Source organism: Budorcas taxicolor, chromosome 1 (genome assembly GCF_023091745.1).
Source record: "Budorcas taxicolor isolate Tak-1 chromosome 1, Takin1.1, whole genome shotgun sequence".
Taxonomy (NCBI): domain Eukaryota; kingdom Metazoa; phylum Chordata; class Mammalia; order Artiodactyla; family Bovidae; genus Budorcas; species Budorcas taxicolor.
Window position 1 is genome coordinate 5,689,784 of NC_068910.1, and position 20,780 is coordinate 5,710,563.

Below are 20,780 nucleotides of genomic sequence, written 5' to 3' on the forward strand. Positions count from 1 at the left end.
GTAATATAGTGAAGTTCATTCATTACTATTTGTATTATATTTGGGTCCACCCACACAAAAGTAACTATTTGTCTTGGGTGCTACTGTGGCTCTCAGTAAGAGCTACCAAAGATAAATACTCAGAGAAGGTGTTCTTCCTTCTCCTTACTTCTTAATTCCTCACCTTTTTCTATCCCTTTTCCACTCACCACTGTAGGCAACCATTCTCTTTAATTTTTAAACTTTTATGCACACACCTACTTTAAAAAATATCCTTTAATTTCCATTTACTTGATTATTTTTTATAATGAATGAATGTTGAATTTTTCCAGGACTTTTTCCGCATCTATGGAGATAATTTTATGATTTACTTTGTTTGGACTATTAATATGGTGTGTGATATTAATGGCTTTAGCATTAAATCAACCTTCCATTATTCCTGAATAAATCTTACCTGGACATGGTATATATTACCTTCTTAATGTGATTTTGGATTCTGATATTTTAGATTTGAGTTTGCTAATACTTTGGTATTTTGGCATCAACATGCATGAGTGATATTAATCTGTAGTTTTCTTTCTTGGCATTGTCTATTTGGTTTAGGTTTCAATACTATGTGTTTCAGATAATGAATTAGGAAAGTTTCCTCCATTTTCAATAATTTGGAATAATTTATAGAGCACTGGGCCTATCTTATCTGGTCTCAAAGGTTTGGTAGAATTCCTCTGAGAAGCCATCAGGGCCTGATGTTTTCTTGTGAGGTTGCTCTTCAGTAACTTTGTCTGTTTCTTCTATGGAAATTGGCCTGTTTAAGCTTTCTAAGTCAAATGGGGTCAGTTTAGCAATCTCCATTTCCCTAGGAAAATATTCATTTCATCTAGGTTTTCAAATTTATATGCAAAGAGGATTGCAAAGTAATCTCTTATGATTTTAAAAAATGTCTTCTGCTCCAATGGTTATTTCCCCTTTGTAATTTCTTATTTTGTTATTTGTATGTTCTCTACCCTCCAACCTTGTTCCGCCCCCCCGCCCCCTGCCCCCGCCTTGATCATCTGGTGATTTGCCTATTTTTATTTTGAAAAACCTAGAATTTTCATTTATTATTAAAAAAAAACCCAGTTCTCTACTTCATTACTTTCTGCTTTTTATTATTTCCTTCCTTGAACTTTTAGTTCATTTTGTTGCTGTTCTTATTTTTCTGCACAAGGAATGCAATTATTTTCATTCCTGCACTTTTATTGACAAATGTGTTTAGTAAAGTTCTTATTGTTAGTTTATTTATACGTCCCCTTGCACTGTCTGCAGTTCTTTGCTTCATAAGGATTACTGCTGTGTTATTTGGTCCATACATTTGTGTGTGTTACATCTTCACTGTGAATTGTGGTTTTTAACATTAAAAAAAGTATTTTCCTTTGTCATCCTTAATGCACGTGGGCTTGAATGCTACTCTGTCTTTATTTATGGCCTTTGTGAGTCACTTTGTTCTGGGTGTGTCTCTTATATACAGAATAGATAAGCATACCTCAGAGATGTTGTAGGTTTAGCTCCAGACTACGACGGCAAATTGAACATCCCAGTACAGCGAGTCACATGAATTTTTTAGGTTTCCCAGCAAATATAAAAGTTATGTTTACACTATACTCTAGTCTACTAAGTGAACAATACCAGTAGGTCTAAGAAAAGGTATGTACATTGATTAAAAAATAGTTTCTTGCTGAAGAATGCTAACCATCGTCTGAGTCTTCAGTGAGTTGTAGTCTTTTTGCTGGGGGAAGGTCTTGCTGCAGTGTTGATGGCTGCTGACTGATCAGGGTGGTGGTTGCTGAAGGCTGGGGTGGCTGCGGCAATTTCTTAAAATAAGACAAGGATGAAGTTTGCTGCCATCGACTGACTCTTCTCTTCACAAGCGATTTCTCTGTAGCGTGCAGGACTGTTGGATAGCATTTTCACCCAGAGTAGAACTTCTTTCAAAGCTGGAGTCAATCCTCTTCAATTCTGCTGCTGCTTGAGCATTATGTTTACTGTCGTTGTCCAGCTGCTCAGTCATGTCTGACTCTTCGTGACCCCCATGGGCTGTGGCACAGCAGGCCTCCTTGTCCCTCGCCATTTCCCAAAGTTTGCTCAAGTTCATTTCCATTGCACCATGATGCCATCTAGCCATCTCATCTCTGACACCCTCTTCTCCTTCTGCTCCCAATCGTTCCTAGCATCGGGGTCTTTTGCAGTGAGTCAGCTCTTCGCATCAGGTGGCCAAAGTATTGGAGCTTCAGTGTCAGTCCTTCCAATGAATACTCAGGGTTGATTTCCCTTAGGACTGACTGGTTTGATCTCCATGCTGTCCAAGGGACTCTCAAGAGTCTTCTCCAGCACTTCTGCTGTCATTTCAACAAACGCCACAACATCTTTACCAGTAGTGTATTCGATCTCAAGAAACCACTTTCTTTACTCACTCATGAAAAGCAACTCCTCATCCACTAGTTTTAATACTAATTTAAAAGTTTGAAATACTGTGAGAATTACCAAAATGTGACACAGAGACACGAAGTGAGTAAATGCTGTTGGAAAAATTGTGCTGGTAGACGTGGCTTGATGCAGAGTTGCCACAAACCATGAGTTTGTGAAAAATTCAAAAATAAAACAAGTGAAGCACAATAAAACACGGTATGCCTATGCAGAGGTTTTACTTTGTGAGTCAAACTGAAAATCTTTTTCTTTCAATAGATGAGTTAAGGTCATTCACCTTTACTGACAAGATTGATATATTTGGTCTTGACTGACAATATATAATTATGTATATTTCATATGTATATGAGTTGTGTATTCTGGTTTTTTTTTTTTTTTTTTTTTTAATTATTATTTAGGAAGGCTTATGTTGCTCTTCTGGTAGCTCAGTGGTAAAAAAAGAAAAACGCCAATGCAGGAGATGCAGGTTTGGTCCTTGGTCTGGGAAGATCCTCTGGAGAAGGAAATGACAACTCACTCTAGGATTCTTGCCTGGAGAAGCCCATGCACAGAGGAGCCTGGCATGCTACAGTCCATGGGGTAGCAAAGAGTCAGACTCATTTAGCAACTGAACAATAACAATGTTTTTATTCTAGTGGTTAACTTCATACTTGTACTGTTTTTAATGCTCTTAGGCCCTTAGTCTCTTATTAAAACCTTTAATATCTGTCTTTTCAGGTTCCCCACACCCACGAGTATCTACCAACACTTATTACTCACACACCAGGAAGTTTTTTCTATCTTCTCTTGCCTCCTCTTTCTATTTTTTGGTTGAATGATCCCTACTTTGTAACAGTATGCAGTGTATTTCTACACTAGTTCTCTATCTTCTTCCCCACCTTTGTTTTGATGTTATACATATACATGCATATTAATACATTTTATATATTTTAAGAGCTCAACATAAGTCTTTTTCTGGAGTTTTACTAGTCATTATTGGGTTGGATGACATTCATGCTCTGATAGAAGAATGTCAGAACATCACAAGAAGCCTCTAAGTTCTTGCATATTAAAAATGGCTTTTCTATATAGCTTTAACATACTATATATAACATATATAGCCATAAGATACATGAAGACATGGCTGGATATTAAATCCTGGTTTTTACTTATTAACATGAATTTTAAAAAATGCTATACCATAGTTGCCTTGCTTTGTATGGTGGTTTCAGAAAGTATGGTGCTAGGTTAATACTTTCGCTATTATGATCTTTTCTCGCCTGGAAGCCTTGAGGATTGTATCTATTTCTTTGAAATTTGGCCCACTGCACTGGGAGTGTGGAGTCCTAGCCACTGGACCACCAGGAAAGTCCCTGGTTCTCTTTTGTTTTGCAGGCCTTTACATTTTACCTCTTTTTCTTGGGCTCCCTTCACTATGCATGTGTTCACCATCTCCCTATAAAAGGATGCTCTTCTTTCTTTTTGCCCCCTGCCTCTTTTTTTCTCAGCAAGGTTTATGTTTCAAATGGCTCCTTTAAAATGTGCCTATGCCTTTAAATGGTCCTTACTCCTTGAAATCACACCTACTTTGAACCCCTGTAGTCCCTGCTAAAGGATCTGTTAAGATCCTTTCCAGGACTTTCAGATTGAGAGTAGATTCAATCTTTCTGGTGACTGCACCAAATCACTCCCAGATCCTTTCCCTCTTCTTATCTGTCCCACGGTTTTTCTCAGCTTGCCTTTGCAGCAGATATTGTGTGCTGGGCTTGGTGATTTTTCTTTCTGTCACAGTTATCTGCAGCTTCAACATTTTCTGTCTTCAAATTATCCAGGAGGCACAGTTTTGTGTAGAATATACTTTTCCCTTCCTGTTTTATCTTGTTGTTTGCGGGGAAAAATTGGGATAAGAAGAAGCTATACAGTTGTCACAGTCCTCAGATACTCTTACTTCCTCTAATTTTTAAAAGACTTTGTGTAAGACTGATAAGATCCGTCTAGTCAAAGCTATAGTTTTTCCAGTAGTCATGTATGGATGTGAGAGTTGGACCATGAAGAAAGCTGAGCACTGAAGAACTGATGCTTTCGAACTGTGGTACTTGAGAAGACTATTGAGAGTCCCTTGGACTGGAAGGAGATCAAACCAGTCAATCCTAAAGGAATCAACCCTGAATATTCATTGGAAGGACTGATGTTGAAGCTGAGGCTCCAATACTTTGGCCACCTGATGCGAAGAGCCAACTTATTGGAAAAGACTGATACTGGGAAAGATTGAGGGCAAGAGGAGAAGGGAGGCGACAGAGGATGAGATGGTTGGATGGCATCACTGACTCAATGGATATGATTTTGAGCAAACTCCAGGAGATAGTAAAGGACAGAGAAGCCTGGTGTGCTGCAGTCCATGGGGTCACAAACAGTTGGACATGACTGAGTGACTGAACAAGAAGACTGACATTATTTCTACTTAAATATTTAGTAGAATTCAGCAGTGAAACAGCAGGGCCTGGAGTCTTCTTGGTAGAAAGATTTTTGACAATGAATTCAATTTCTTTTGGAAATACAAAGCAATTTAGTTTTTCTGTTTCTTCTTGAGTTAGCTTAACTAAATTATGTAGTATTTTTTTAGGAAGTTGCCCATTTAATTTACATTATCAAGTATTAGTTTGAAGTTGTTCATGGTATTTCCTTATTCTCATTTTTAATGTCTGCAGGATCTATAGCCACATCTCCTCTTTCATTTCTGATATCAGTAATTTGTATTTTCTCTCCTTTTTCCTTTCATTAGTCCTGTCAAGGTGTTATAAATTTTGCTATCTTTTATAATACAAAATTTTCACTTTGAAATTTTCCCTGTTGCTTGCATGTCTTACCTTAATTAGTTCTTTGCTTCTACTTACTCTGGGCTTCCTTGGTGGCTCAGGCAGTTGAGAATCTACCTGCAATGCAGGAGACCTGGGTATGATCCGAGGGTTGGGAAGATCCCCTGGAGAAGGGAATGGGTACTGATTCCAGTATTCTTGGCTGGAGAATTCCACGGACAGAGGAGCTTGGTGAGCTACAGTCCACAGAGTAGCAAAGAGTTGGATACAACCAACTGACTAACACTTCTAACATTCTCTACTTACTTTGTATTCCTTTCTTTCCCCCAGCTTCTTCTGATAAATACTTAAAGTGTTTACTTTAAATCCTTCTAATTAGGTATTGAAAGTTACAATTTTCCCTGTAAGATCCTGCTGAGCAACTTGAGAGGGCTACATACTTGCAATATGCAATTTCTGCAAAAGGCAGGAACTCCTAAAGGGCATCTTGGTCTGATTCACACCCCTAAGCACAGAGCAGGTTTACCTCCTTAGCACCTGAAGTGACACAGAGGGAGAAGCAGAAGAGATGGCAGCCAAGCCGGCTGTACCACCTATGTTCTGTGCGGCCTTAGAGGAACCACTTCATGCTCTGAGCCACAGAGCAGCGTCCTCATCTCTAAAGGGCAGCATAAAGCCCAGGACTGCCGTCTACATGAATGGCGTCCCCTGTAGCTGTGCAGGGCACATTCTGCACAGCCTTCATAAAACCTGCCTTGCAGAGGTACTGTAGGTGCTTCACGAAGTACTGTATGAACAACCAGCCTGGGGCCTGATAGGTGAGACAGAGTAAATCACTCATGGTACATCTGTTTAGGGGAATACCACACATAAATTATGGCACATCCATTCTGTGGAATCTCACTTGGCCATGAAAAGTCACGATTAAGCTCTCTATCTGTGCTCACCCATCTCTGACTCTTTGCTTCCCCATGGACTGTAGCCTGGCAGGCTCCTCTGTCCATGGGATTATCCCAGAAAGAATACTGGAGTGGCTTGGCATTTTCTCCTCCAGGGGATCTTCCTGACCCAGGGATTGAGCACACAGCTCCTGCACTGCAGGCAGATTCTTTACCAATGAGCCACCTGGGATGCTGATATCTCTCCTTACTGAGGAAGAAAACTCTCATGCTTTATTGTGAATGGAAAAATAAAACCGAATACGATCCAGTTTTCATTAGTATAGGTACAGCAGTATATGTATGGAAATCTGGCAAGAGAACCTCACAGTGTAGTCTGAGTCAGACTGGTGACTTTTTCCTTTGTCAATATTTAAACATTTTCCTACAGTAAGTATGCTTACAATTTGAAAAAAGAAAAAAATTTGTCTTAGTTGGCTCTTTTCCTTTCTACCTCCACTCTGAGCTTCATCTTTAAAACGCATCTATCAAACGGAAATAATGATAAAAAGAGCAACAACAGTGCCACAGATATGCTGTGTCACTCAACACCTGAGCTGGGAATTAGTTTGCTCATTTTGCAGAGGAAGAAGCAGATTCTCTGAGCAGGCATAGGTACCGTGGAGGAGGTGCCACTTCCTCTTCGCAGGGCTGCGCTGTGGTTTACTGCCATGAAGGAACATGGATGTTGTGTGAAGTGCCAGGTGCCTGCCTACCGTGGGCTGCAGGACGGAGCACTCGGAGCATGGCCTGGATCAAATCCAATAGCTCTGTTCCTTGCAGTGTATGTGACCTTAGGTAAGCGACCACACCTCTCTGAGCCTCAGCTTCCTCACTGGTAAAACAGGGGTAGCGCAAGTGCCACCTTGGGGGGCTGAGTTGAGGATCATATGAGGCAGTTCCTGCCCTGAGTGTGCAATCTATGGTAGACAGCTTTGGTCATGTTAATATCCTCTGGTCCAGCTCTGGTCCCCTGATTTCAGCAGGGACTGTCTCTTTCTCTCTTTCTGACAGATATCATGTAGAAGAAGGTGGAGCCCCAGGGGCCATGAAGCCGAGCTCGGCAACCGGCTTCCTGATCCAGGGTCCACACCCACCACCCTGCCCAGCTTGGTGGGTCAGAGCGGTACTTCCTATCTGCATGTCAGGCAAAAGCAGCCACGCCACGGACTAGAGTTCTCAACGGAGGCAACGCAGCCCTGCAGGTGGCAGGGGTTGTCATAACAAACGGGGGTCACGAGCAGCCTTGAGCAGACAGAAGCCAGGGAGGCTGGACCCCCTGTGATGCTCCTGACTGCCTCACCAGACATTCCTGTAGTTGAGAAACCTATTTAGATGTATGGAGGTTAGCGTCTAACTCTGTCATGTAGATACAAACTATTTTTGTACTTTAAAATACTATACAATGAATTGTCCCAGGATTCAAAACCATGTGAATCAAGGGGAGACTTCTTCACCATTTTGCACAATCTCTTCAGCAGCAACTACCCTACCTGTGGTGTGTTTGATACAAACACATGTCATTTTACATGAAGAATGTCACACTCATGGTGAGTCTACCCATAGAATGAAGAAAGGGAAAGGGGTCCTTTCAGCAGAGGGAGAACAGTACGGGCAAAAGCGCTGGGGTGGGAGGGAGGTGGCAACCACAGACATGAAAGGGGACCGCGAGTGAGCCTGGGGGAGCGAGGTGCGCGGTGAGACCACAGGAGCTGGGCAGGGCAGGGCCTTGGGGGCCATGCCGAGAGGTCAACCTTATGAGAAGCCAAAACAGACTGTTCACCAGGGGAGCACACGGTCAGCTTTGCATTTCAAAGCCCAGTCACTCTGCAGGAGCGTGATGCTCAGGACAGAGGGGACGACAGTGGAGGCAGGGAGGCCAGTGGGGGCTCCTGTGGTTCTCGAGACGACAGTGGTGGTGCTCTGGGCTGGCAGCTTCCCCCTCAGGAGCCTGGTCTGCAGAGGGACGGGGGCCCCCTCCTGAGACCTGAGCCCAGGAGAAGAGCGAGCTGAGGAGGAAGGCCATGGTTCCACTTCGGCAAACTCACCTGACTCTGCCACCTCGGCGATGGGCACCCCCTGCTCATATGCCATGAAGCCCAGGACTGAGAAGATGGCAAACCCGGCCACGAAGCTGGTGCCGCTGTTCAAGCAACAGAGCATGATGCAGTCCCTGGCGAGGGGGAAGCAGGGAGAGGGGCTCAGGTCAGAATCCGGTGGGTGGAACCGGTGCAGCGCTGGCACGTTTTGTCTTAGCGCCAAGTAAGCCCTCGGGGTTCAGAGAGGGGAGGTGGCTGGCCCACGGTCACACAGCTTCTCCTGCATTTTCCTAGAAGGTAAGGTCAGTCGCAGACCGGAAGCACAGACAGGGGGTGGGAAGGAAGGGAGGCTGGCAAGTGGGAAAACGTACACCAGGAAGGAAAGACTTGGAGACAAACCAATGCTTCTCCAAACTCCTGGCAGGAGAGAAAACCAAGGGAAGTGAGAGAGGATTGATTTTCTGGGAGCTCAAAGCATGAAGATAGCAACCTCTGAAAGAAAGGGCTGCTTCCCAGCCAGCACAGAGGCCTCAGGAGAGACACCCCTCCTGGCCCAGCGTCTCCCAGACCTCACACAAGCCTCCACTCTGATGCTGCAAGGAGCAGACCCTCCCAGGCCAGACCCCTCATGGAGTTGGGTGGTGGGGGGCTGCTTCACCAGGGCAGTGACTGCCCCCTGCTTCTGGCCAGGATTCACAGCAAAGAAGCACCAGCACAAAGCCGTGATGCAGGAGATTCCGGACTACAAACGACGAGGCTCCGCCAAGAGGAAGAAGATGGAGCCCGTACCTCCCGGCCCCTCCAACCTGGGGCTGTGTGCCTGCATGCAGGCGGGTCAGGGGATCAGACTCCTGGGACCTCGGCCACCACAGAGCATGCACGTGGGAGTCAGGCTTACAACACCCGTGACGCTTCACTTTAAAGGGAGGGCCCTGGGTGGGCTGTCCAGTCTCCTCCCTGGAGCAGCACCAGCCCGGAGCATCCCCACCACGACCCTAGCCAGCAGGACCACCCACCTTGCTCCACGGCGCTTCGCTCCTCGGATGGCTCCTACTGCTGACAGTGTAAGAACTTCCTCATGCTCTGTTCGACCCAAATCCACCTTCTCTGGGAAGTGTTAGTTCTAACCTCCCCGACAGCCTAAAGGCCTGAAGACAGAGGCCCTAAAGCTCCTTGAGGCTTCAGCTCGCTCAGTTGAACCCCCAGGTCCCTTACCAGCGACCCTGTTTGTGCTTTGAAATTCAGCCCAGCTCGTCCCTCTTCAAGAGTGTCACATCCAGGACTGAGCACTAGACTCAAGAACAGAGCAGGACTCTCACCTCCTCTTCTCCTGACACCATACTTTTTGCAATGCAATCAAAGGTTACACTGATGTCGGTGACTGTGACCCCCAGTTGCCTTGCATTGACCCTGGGAATCAAGGGCATGGTGGGAAGAGCATTAGACTAGGGTTCCAATTCTCCCGGCAGTATCTTCTCTCTGGGCCTGCTCTCATTGGCTAGATGACAAGGTGGCTTGGATAAGAGGGTCTCTTGGGCCTTGTGATCAATTAAGTCATTTTCCAGCAAGCAGTCACTTCCACGCCTTCCTCCCTGGGGTGGAGTATATTTCCCAGCCCCATTGACTGAGGGCTTACCCACGTGACTTGGTTTGACCAATGAGATAGCAACAGATGTGACATAAACAGAGAGTTGAGATGCACTTGTGCAATTGGTCTTGTCCTCACCCCTTCTGTGATTTGCCATGAGAAGCCCTTTCCAAGAGTAGCTCCTATCTCTGCAGCCTGGACTCCAGAATGTACACATGGCATGGCCTTGAGCCTTGCCTGGACCCTGGAGCCAAGCCTGTCCAACCTACAGCCTGAAAGACAGAGTCCCCAACAGACTTATAAGCAATAAAAGCAAATGCTGTGGTTTTGGTGGTTAGCTACTGAGTTCTGGGGATGCTTGTTACACAGCATTCTTGCAGCAGTGACTGACTGACACAGGCCTTTTCTACAGAACTCTTCAGGCACTGTGGACAGAAACTGGGCTACCAAGCCTGGAGACTTTATCTGCAGGCCTGATCACCTTCTGGGCTTCCCACGTGGCACCAGTGGTAAAGAACCCAACTGCCAATGCAGGAGACCTAAGAGACACAGGTTTGATCCCTGGATTGCAATGATCCCCTGGATAAGGGCATGGTAACCCACTCCAGTATTTTTGCCTGGAGAATCCCATGGACAGAGGAGCCTAGTGGGCAACAGTCCATAGGTTTGCAAAGAGTTGGACACGACTATAACAACTTAGCACGCATGATCACCTCCACTCTGAGGGAAAGTCAGCTCAGCCCAGGAAGGCCAAGTTATTCCTAAGGCTGAGATAAGTCTGTCCTGCATGCCTGTTTCCTGCCCCTGGAAACAGTGCAAAGCAAGGCAGCACTGCTGAGGAAAGGGTTTTCTCCACAGCCTCTCCATGCTGGGATTCTTCTGTGTTTTTGGACTGGAAGTGCTGAGCACTGTCACTGAATCCTGAGGCCCAGGGAGGGCAGACACACACTCAAGCTCTCTGTCATCTGCTGGTGAAGCTGGAAAAGACCCTGATGCTGGGAAAGACTGAAAGCAAAAGGAGAAGATGGGGATGAGATGGTTAGATAGCATCACTGACTCAGTGGACACGAATTTGAGCAAACTCGGGAGATACTGGAGGACAGAGGAGCCTGGAGTACTGCAGTCCACGGGGTCGCAAAGAGCTGGACACGAGCTGAACAACACTGAAGCTGAGATATGAATCCAGCTGTCCCAGACACAAAAGCCCACTTTTTCCCTAGGAGCTACACAGAAACAGTGCTCCCTAAGAATTCAGACTTCTAAATCCTGACTTTTGGAAAATAACCTTTGGGTATTCATGTGGTTGCTGGAAACAAATGTCCCTTATTGCAAGGTCCCCACCTTCCCTCAGAGCCCACCTGCCTCAAGTGACTTCCTGACCACAGAGGGGCACAGGCTCTGAGCAGATCCAAGGCCCCTTCCAGCTCTGTGCCCTTGCTCCCCTTCTTCAGAGCACCCCCACCTACACCTACAAGCAGAGAGCCTAGCAGCCTGTGTTCTGAAGTGAGGATTTTCCCCATCTGGTTTGCTCCATTTGCAGCCCTCTAATTCCTTCCCCATAGGGCACCTTCTAGGTGAAAAGCTACATAACATGCACTTTGAAGTTGGCAGGAGCTGAGCTGGGCTTTGAAGACCTCCAGAAGCTATTATGCTGTCGGAAGAGGGTATTAATTTACTCCCTCTGAGTCAGGAAGATCCGTTCACAGAACAATTTGGAAATGGAAATAAAAGGAGCCCTCAGACTTTTGCAATGTCATTTAGGGGATTTGCTTTCTTCTGCTAATGGGAAGGGGAAAAAAACCTGCCTGTTGGATGGGGGAGCTGAAGGGGTCTGGGGCGGTCGGCATATTTCACCCACGTGCTCGGTGGGGAAGAAAGCTGTCGCTGTCCCAAGACACAGCCTGATGACATGCAGTCTTGGCCAAATCCTTGCTTATTTTAGTAGTTGGGAAAGAAATGGCTAAGCCTGGGAGTGCAGAATAAGGGTGCAGGAGCCAGAAAGGTGCAGGTTCAAAGCCACCACGTTGCATCGAGCCTCAGTGTCCCCATCTGCATAACGGCATGGCTCTTTCCCCGCTTCCTTATACTTCGGCCAGCGCTCTCCTAGGCTGGAGGGACGATGATGAACAAGAGGACTCAGACTGCGTCCTCATGGAGCTGAAGGCTGAGCAGGAGGTGACCTAGAGATCTCTGTCACGCCCGGCACACAACAGAGGCAGGCTGGCGGCTGATGTGCAGATAGACGGATGGAGACAGCATCTCTCTCTAGCATCCCAAGGGGGTCACCCTCAGCCTGGACCAGAGGCCTGCTGGTGCTTTCCCTGTGCCCACGCCTCTCCTCTGACCCTGGTTCTATCTGCCTCACTGCTGATAGTGCTCTACCTATCACGTCCCAGACCCGCCTCCTGTAAACCCCTTGAAGGATGAGAGAGTCTACCTCGCAACCTGGCCTGACCTCCCCCGTCTCTCGCATCCCTCTGTCCAGTGGTCCCCAGGGACCTCTCTGCCCAACAGCCCAGGGACTCTTAAGAGAGCTCGCTGGCTTCCCCTGTGGCCTTTCCTCCAGCATGTGGGATCTGCCCCCTTCCCTTGCCTCGGTTTGGCCAAGGTGCAACCTCTACAGACTGGAGCTGTACCTCTCAAGGTAGCGATTGGGGGTCTCAGACTTAGTGGCACACAGAGCACATGGTTGGCTTAACAAGTGGGTGAGCAAAGCCATCACAAACTCAGCTTTCTGAGAATATGTGGCGGAGTGCTGGGGTGGAGATTAGCAGACCGTGGCCAGGGTCCAGGTCCACCACACCTAGCTGGCGGGTGGCGGGGGGGACCATATCCATGAGCTTCAATTTCCCTTCCCTCGAAGACGGGGATAACATGAAAGGGACTTCACCACTGACCAAAGTCCTCAGAAACGAGGCACCCACTTGAGCCTCACAATAACCGAATCATGCGGCTGCCACATCCAAGGCACCATCCCACCACCACACGCTGACACGGCTCCTCCCACTGTACCCTCACCTACACCGAGGGTTCATTTTCAGATCACAGCTCATTTGCTGGTGGAGGAAAACGAGCTGATTATTTTAAGAGCGTGTTATGATCTTTTTCTTGGTGTTTTAGGATTTTTCATTTAGATCTGTTTCTATTCTTTACATTGGTAGAGAACTAACCCTTTTGAGTATCGTATTACATGTTAATTGATTTTGAGTATTATGTTACACGTTAACTGACTTAAATTGAAAAAAGTAGGGAAAACTACTAGACCACTCAGCTATTACCTAAATCCCTTACAATTATACACTGGAAGTAATAAATAGATTCAAGGGGTTAGATCTGAAACAGTGCCTGAAAAACTATGGACAGAGGTTTGTAATGTTGTACAGGAGGTGGTGTTCAAAACCATCCCTAAGAAAAAGAAACGCAAAAAAGGCAACACAGTTGTGTAAGGAGGCCTTACAAATAGCTGAGAGAAGAAGAGAAGCAAAAGGCCAAGGAGAAAAAGAAAGACATACCCATTTGAATGCAGAGTTCCAAAGAACAGCAATGAGAGATAAGAAAGGCTTCCTAAGTGATCAACACAAAGAAACAGAGGAAAACAATAGGATGGGAAAGACTAGAGATCTCTTCAAGAAAACTAGAGATACCAAAGGAACATTTCATGCAAAGATGGGCTCGATAAAGGACAGAAACGGTATGGACCTAAAAGAAGCAGAAGATAGTAAGAAGAGGTGGCAAGAATACACAGAACTGTACGAAAAAGATCTTCACGACCCAGATAACCACAATGCTATAATCACTCACCGAGAGCCACCCTGGAGTGCAAAGTCAAGTGGGTCTTAGGAAGCATCACTACAAACAAAGCTAGTGCAGGTGATGGAATTCCAGCTGCACTACGTCAAATCCTAAAAGATGCTGTGAAAGTGCTGCACTCAATATGCCAGCAAACTTGGAAAACTCAGCAGTGACCACAGGACTGGAAAAGGTCAGTTTTCATTCTAATCTCAAAGAAAAGCAATGCCAAAGAATGTTCAAACTACGTCACAACTGCACTCATCTCACATGCTAGCAAAACAATGCTCAAAACTCTCAAGCAAGGCTTGAACAGTATGTGAACCAAGAACTTCCAGATTTTCAAGCTGGATTTAGAAATGGCAGAGGAACCAGAGATCAAATTGCCAATATCCACTGGATCATAGCAAAAGCAAGAGGATTCCAGAAAAACATCTACTTCTGCTTCATTGACTACGCCAAAGCCTTTGACTGTGTGGATCAAAACAAACTGTGGAAAATTCTTAAAGAGGCAGGAATACCAGACTGCCTGACCTGCCTCCTGAGAAACCTGTATACAGATCACGAAGCAACAGTTAGAACCAGACACGGAACACAGACTGGTTCCAAATAGGGAAAGGAGTACGTTAAGGCTATATATTGTCACCTTGCTTATTTAACTTATATGAAGAGTACCTCATGTGAAATGCCAGGCTAGAAGAAGCACAACCTGGCATCAAGACTGCCAGGAGAAATATCAATAACCTCAGATATGCAGAGGCACCACCGTTATGACAGAAAGCGAAGAGGAACTAAAAAGCCTCTTGATGAAAGGGAAAGAGAAGTGTGAAAAACAAATGGCTTAAAACTCAACATTCAGAAAACTAAGATCATGGCATATCCAGTCCCATAACTTCACAACAAATAGACGGGGAAGCAATGGAAACAGTGAGACTTTATTTTCTTGGGCTCCAAAATCACTGCAGTAGTAACTGCAGCCATGAAATGAAAAGACGCTTGCTCCTTGGCAGAAAAGCTACAACAAACCTAGACAGCATGTTAAAAAGCAGAGACAGTACTTTGCCAACAAAGGCAAACATAATCAAAGCTATGGTTTTTCCAGTAGTCACGTATGGAGGTGAGAGTTGGACTATAAAGAAAGCTGAGCGCTGAAGAATTGAGACTTTTGAACTGTGGTGTTGGAGAAGACTCTTGAGAGTCCCTTGGACTGCAAGCAGATCAAACCAGTCCATCCTAAAGGAAATCAGTCCTGAATATTCACTGGAAGGACGGATGCTGAAGCTGAAGCCCCAGTACTCCAGGCTGATGTGAAGAACTGACTCATTGGAAAAGATCCTGATATTGGGAAAGACTGAAGGCAGGAGGAGAAGGGGACGACAGAGGATGAGATGGTTGGATGGCATCACTTGATGCCATCAAGTGATGACTTGATGGAACATGACTTTGAGCAAGCTTTGCGGGCTGGTGATGGACAGGGAAGCTGGGCATGCTGCAGTCCATGGGGTCGCAAAGAGCCAGACGCAACTGAGTAACTGAACTGAACTGAATTGCATGTTATTATGTCCTTTAATTTTGTAGATGATTTTCATATTTTGTTTGGAGATGTTATGCAGAATGTATATAGATAACCTTTGTATTAATGTGACTTTTTAAGGATTATAAAATCTATATGTACTCAAGAGTAAAGACAAGACAAAACATTTAAATTGTATGGGAAAGTACAAGTAGAAAAAGTCCATCATTCCATCTCAATGCTTCTCTTCAGAGGTGGCTCTTTAATAGTTTCTTATGTCTTTCTAGAAAATTTGAAGTTCTAGATATTTATGTGAATCAGTGTGTCATTTCCGTTCCTGACCTAATCATTGTGGGTGTTTCCATATCTTTTTCATTATGAAAACAGTATTTTACTCCTCATTTTAGGATAGTTTCCTTTTTTTAAAAAGTATTTAACTCTTTAGTTTTCCTGCACTTACTATGGTGCATATGTGGGGCAAAGTATTAGGCTCCATCCCAACTATTTCTACCAAAATACTTATCCTAGCTCAGAAACATTTGCTGAAAAATCCTTCCTTTTCCAGTGAATCTGTGTTGAGGGACAGCATCATCGCCGTGAGTCTGCGAGTTTTCACATTACAATGAGGAGCTCTTGATCTTGGGGGCAGAGATGTGCCATCTGCCCAGCCCTGCATATTCACCATCTGTGTCTGTGACGGACATGGAATCAGAGGTGTAGAGACCTCAGCAAACAAGCCACTGGCCTATGGTTAGAGACCAACGTGCCAAGTCCACTTCTGCCAGACACTTTTGGCTGACCTTGGGCAAGTCCTTGGACTTCTGTGGTCTCAGCCTCAGGGCAGAATCCAGGCTGCAGGCATGAGGACCAGGCAGCCAGGGTCACACAGCCCGGGCTCACCCCCAGCGTGGGTCCCCTCTCCACACCGGGTGCAGCAGTTGCAGGAGGCTGGGGGTGGGGAGGAAGGGCCATTAAGAAAAAGGCAACAGGGCACTGGCCACTCCAGGTCAGACTGGACAGGACCCTACAGTCAAGTGAAAGGAAGCAGGAAAGAAATTCCTGACCAGAAAGCAGAATAAGGCCCTCAGTTTTGGAAGACCTGGGTTCAACTAGCTGTGTGACCTTAGTGTGACCTTGGGCCAAACCCTTATCTGCCCTGGGATAAAGCTCTGCTGGAGAGGGTGGGATGGAGGCCTGAATACAATTCCTGGCATGGACTCCCTCTGAAGCCTGGAAATTGCTCTGATCACGTTTGTCATTCTCTGAGCTCCTCTGATGGACCACTCTTAGACTCTGGGCTGGGAGAGGCTATCAGATCGCCCAGGGTCCTCCCCTGCCCCACCTGGATGGCTGGCACCCTGCCTCTCCTCCTCTGACAGGCCTGTTTCCCTCACCCAGCCTTGCAAGGGTGAGGGGAGATGACAAGGAACTAGCCAGGCAGCGTGGAGGGCTCCCGGGGTCTGTGGAGAGCGCGTGGGCAGGGCTGGGGACATGCTCACCTGTAGCAGTTGTTGTTATAATTGTTATAACTTCCCAGAGCGGTCAGACAACCCAGGCAGATGGCATAGGAGAAGAAGATTTGCGTCCCAGCATCTACCCAGACCTGTAGGAGGGCACAAAGAAGTTGGCAGAGAGAGAAGTCAGATGCACGGCCAGGGGGTAGGGAGGCGGGGTGGCCCCGTTCTCTGAAATCCCCCGCCCACGCCCAACCCCCACAAAAGACTCCAAAAAGGGACAATCAAATGTCCTCATCTCAGGAACGTGGTTTTTAGAAGTTCTATTCTCAGGATGATTAAATATAAATGTCCTTAATTAAATCCAGAAATTTCTGGAGGTTTTGGACAGTAGTTCACCAAGCAGCAATAATTTGGGTGTTAGAACACTGCTGCAGCTGTGTGAGCTTGGAAAAGTTACTTAACCTCTCGGAGGCTTAGTCTCGCCACCAGCAAAGTGGGGAATAAACTTCCCTCTCAGGACGACTGAAGCCAAGAGTCATTTTTCTTCTGATGGCTGAGACCATCATGAGAGAAGCTCTCTTGGGTATCTTTGAACTCACAGAGTTTTATATTGTCTAGCGGGGGTGGGGGGCATTCACCAGGGGGCCCAGTTACAATGAAGCCCCCAGTTTTCCTACAGGTCTGGAGGCTTCTCCCACTCTGCCCCATGCACTCAGCCAGGGGACAGTGAAAGGACAAGAAAGGGGGTAGGCACCACCTCTTGATCACTTTTCCAGAGAGCTGTTACTTGGGGGCTTCCTGTGTGGTACATGTGGAAACTCCTTTCTCAGTCTCCAAGTGTCCCTCTGACAGAACTGCCAGGGGATGGCGTGACACACGCAAGAGGAATTATGGTAATTTGTCTAACACTCCTTCGGGCTCTCTTTGAGCTCCACTTTAGAAGTCATCAGGAAACGCCACAGCTCCAACTCAAATGCAGCTGATCAGACTGATGCTTGAGAATCCAGTGTCATCTAGAGAATAAGGTTTTATTGTGAAGAAGCTTTTAAGTTTAATTAGGTCCCAATTGTTTATTTTTGCTTTTATTTCCAATATTCTGGGAGCTGGGTCATAGAGGATCCTGCTGTGATTTATGTCGGAGAGTGTTTTGCCTATGTTCTCCTCTAGGAGTTTTATAGTTTCTGATCTTACGTTTAGATTTTTAATCCCACTGCTGGGCATACACACTGAGGAAACCAGAATTGAAAGAGACACGTGTACCCCAACGTTCATCACACCACTGTTTATAATAGCCAGGACATGGAAGCAACCTAGATATCCATCAGCAGACGAATGGATAAGAAAGCTGTGGTACATATACACAATGGAGTATTACTCAGCCATTAAAAACAATACATTTGAATCCGTTCTAATGAGGTGGATGAAACTGGAGCCTATTATACAAAGTGAAGTAAGCCAGAAAGAAAAACACCAATACAGTATACTAACGCATATATATGGAATTTAGAAAGATGGTATTGATAACCCTGTATGCGAGACAGCAAAAGAGACACAGATGTATAGAACAGGCTTTTGGACTCTGTGGGAGAGGGAGAGGGTGGGATGATTTGGGAGAATGGCATTGAAACATGTATAATATCATTTATGAAACTAATCGCCAGTCCACGTTCGATGCATGATACTGGATGCTTGGGGCTGATGCACTGGGATGACCCAGAGGGATGGTACGGGGAAGGAGGAGGGAGGGGGGTTCAGGATGGGGAACACGTGTACACCTGTGGCGGATGCATGCTGATGTATGGCAAAACCAATACAATACTGTAAAGTAATTAGCCTCCAATTAAAATAAATAAATTTATATTTTAAAAAAGGGAATACGGTTTTATACCAATTCAAATACTAGCAAACATTTGCTAAGCACGTCCGACGTGCCGGGCACTGCTGTGAACCGTTTGCGTTACTACACTTGAATATTCACACCAACGCCATGCAGGAGGTGCTATTATTAGCCCCCTTCCACAACTGAGGAGACTGAGGCGCAGAGAGGTTGAGTAACTTGCTCAAGACCACACAGCTGAGTGTGGCAGAAATGAATCCAGGGAAACCTGCCTCTGGAGAAGCACACCGAACCAGTCCCGGGATTCCAGACGCCTTCTGCTGTGAGCTCCCACGCAACACAGGACTCTCCTCCGGAACTTCTGACAGAACCGTCTCTGCTTGATTGCTGCCAGTGACAGGGAGCTCACTAACTTTTGACACAGCCCCTTTCCTCTTCAGAGAATGCTGATCATTAGCACATTTCTTAAAATGAGAGGAAATCTACCTTTCGAGTTCCCAACTCTGGGGCCACCCAGGCCATATCTTCCTCTCCCATGTGGAATCACCTTGCAGATTTGAAGAACCCTCTAGGACACTCCCTTTTCTAGGCAAATTATCACTATTTCCTCTTTTCTGGGGATTTGATTACACAGCCCACGTTACTTTACCCTGGATTTGCTTGCTTGTTAAATCATTCAACAAATACTTATTATGAGCAAAGTTCACAATGCTGTCTCTTGATCTGAGAAGCGCATACATTTTTTTCCCCCTGTAACATAAAGCTTTTGGGTTTAGTGTTTTTGGAGCTAAGTGAGGAGTTTAGGGGAAGCTATTTCATGAAGTGTGTGTGTGTGTGTGTGAGTTGGGCGTGATGGGGGAGGATGCCAGCAGATCATAGTTGACTGAGATATGGTGAAGGGGAAATGGGAAGAAGAATCATTAAAATCATTTTTCAAGAAAGGGGAGTTGGGAGATAGGATAGCCGTGAGAGTAAACACATTCAGGGAGGATTTTTTCCAAATGGTAGAAACTTTAGGATACTTAAATGTTGAAAGAAACAACCCAGGGTAGGGAAAAAGTGTTAAAAAAAAAAAAGATTTGAGAGAGAAATGGGTATATTTTAAAGTCCTCCTCTGCCTTGGTCTCCCCACTTGCCACCTCAGTGGATTCCCTTTTCTCCTCGGGAAGGCCAGGAAATGTTATGAAGAAGCCAAAGACAGGTTTGCTGCTGAACCGGGAAACAAAGTCAGATCCCAGGAGCATGGTGTGAGGATGGTCAGGACTCGACCAAGCACCGTATGTATAGCCTCTGCAGGACTTTCGTGGTGGTCCAGGGGTTAAGACTCCGTGCTTCCCTATCTACAATATCTAGGACATGGAAGAAACCTAGATGTTGATCAACAGATGAATGGATAAAGAAGCTGTGGTACATACATACAACGTGGTACATACAATGGAATATTACTCTGCCACGAAAAGGAACACACTGGAGTTAGTGCTAATGAGGCGGACGAACCTAGAGCCTCATTATAAAAATCAGAAAGAGAAAAGCAAATATTCTGTATTAACACACGTACATGGAATCTGGAAAGATGGCACTTATGAACCTATTTGCAGGAGACAGCAATGGAGACACAGATACAGAGAGCAAACTTGTGGACACAGTGGGGGAAGGAGAGGATGGGACAAACTGAGAGCAGTGCTGAAGCATACACATTACCGTATGTGAAACAGCCAGCCAGTGGGAATTTGCTGTAAGATGCAGGGAGCTCCAGCCTGGTGCTCTGTGGCAACCTACAGGAGTGGGGTGGGATGGGAGGAGGCAGGGAGGCTCAGGAGAAATGGGACTATGTATGCCTATGGCTCATTCATATTGATGTTTGGCAGAAACCAACACAATATTGTAAAGCCACTGCGATGATCTAACGGAAGGGGCAAAGTAAGGCCAACAGAGCAGGCCAACAGGACATTCATGATCCATTGACCAGTCTGGTGATGCCTTAGGAAGCGGGAATCCTGAGTGGCCATTTGTTGAAAACCTTACTGTGTATGCGAGGCTCTCTGGGGACAATCTCATAATTTGCATAACCATCTCACTAGGGAGTATTGTTATCTCCATATTCAGAGAAGAGGAAATGGACCCATAGATGGTCAAGCAGCTAATGAGGGACAGGGTCAGGTTTGAGCCCAAGGTGTCCTGGCTCCACATTTTGAAGAGAGAAGCCGGGGCATTCTGGTGTGCTGGGCAGGCCTGGACTTTCAGCAGGGGTTCAAACAGCTCTGTGACTGTGAGGTCAACAGGACAAAGGCAACATCTCCTCCATGAAAGGAAGACCAGGCCACTGAGTCCCACTGACTGACCGGCATCTCCTGCAACAAAGGGAACAGCTGAGCTCAAAGG

The 20,780-nt window shown here is 45.9% G+C and overlaps 1 protein-coding gene across 1 annotated transcript in view; it reads right to left on the reverse strand.

Annotated features, from left to right (window-relative positions):
- Positions 1-20,780, reverse strand: part of SLC6A11 (solute carrier family 6 member 11) — a 122,153-nt gene that overhangs the window by 12,432 nt on the left and 88,941 nt on the right. The window contains exons 7-8 of the mRNA XM_052637934.1: positions 16,604-16,707; positions 8,224-8,348 (exon numbers count right to left, since the gene is read on the reverse strand). Of these exons, the coding sequence (XP_052493894.1) occupies positions 8,224-8,348; positions 16,604-16,707 (229 nt within the window). The remainder of the gene's footprint in view (positions 1-8,223; positions 8,349-16,603; positions 16,708-20,780) is intronic.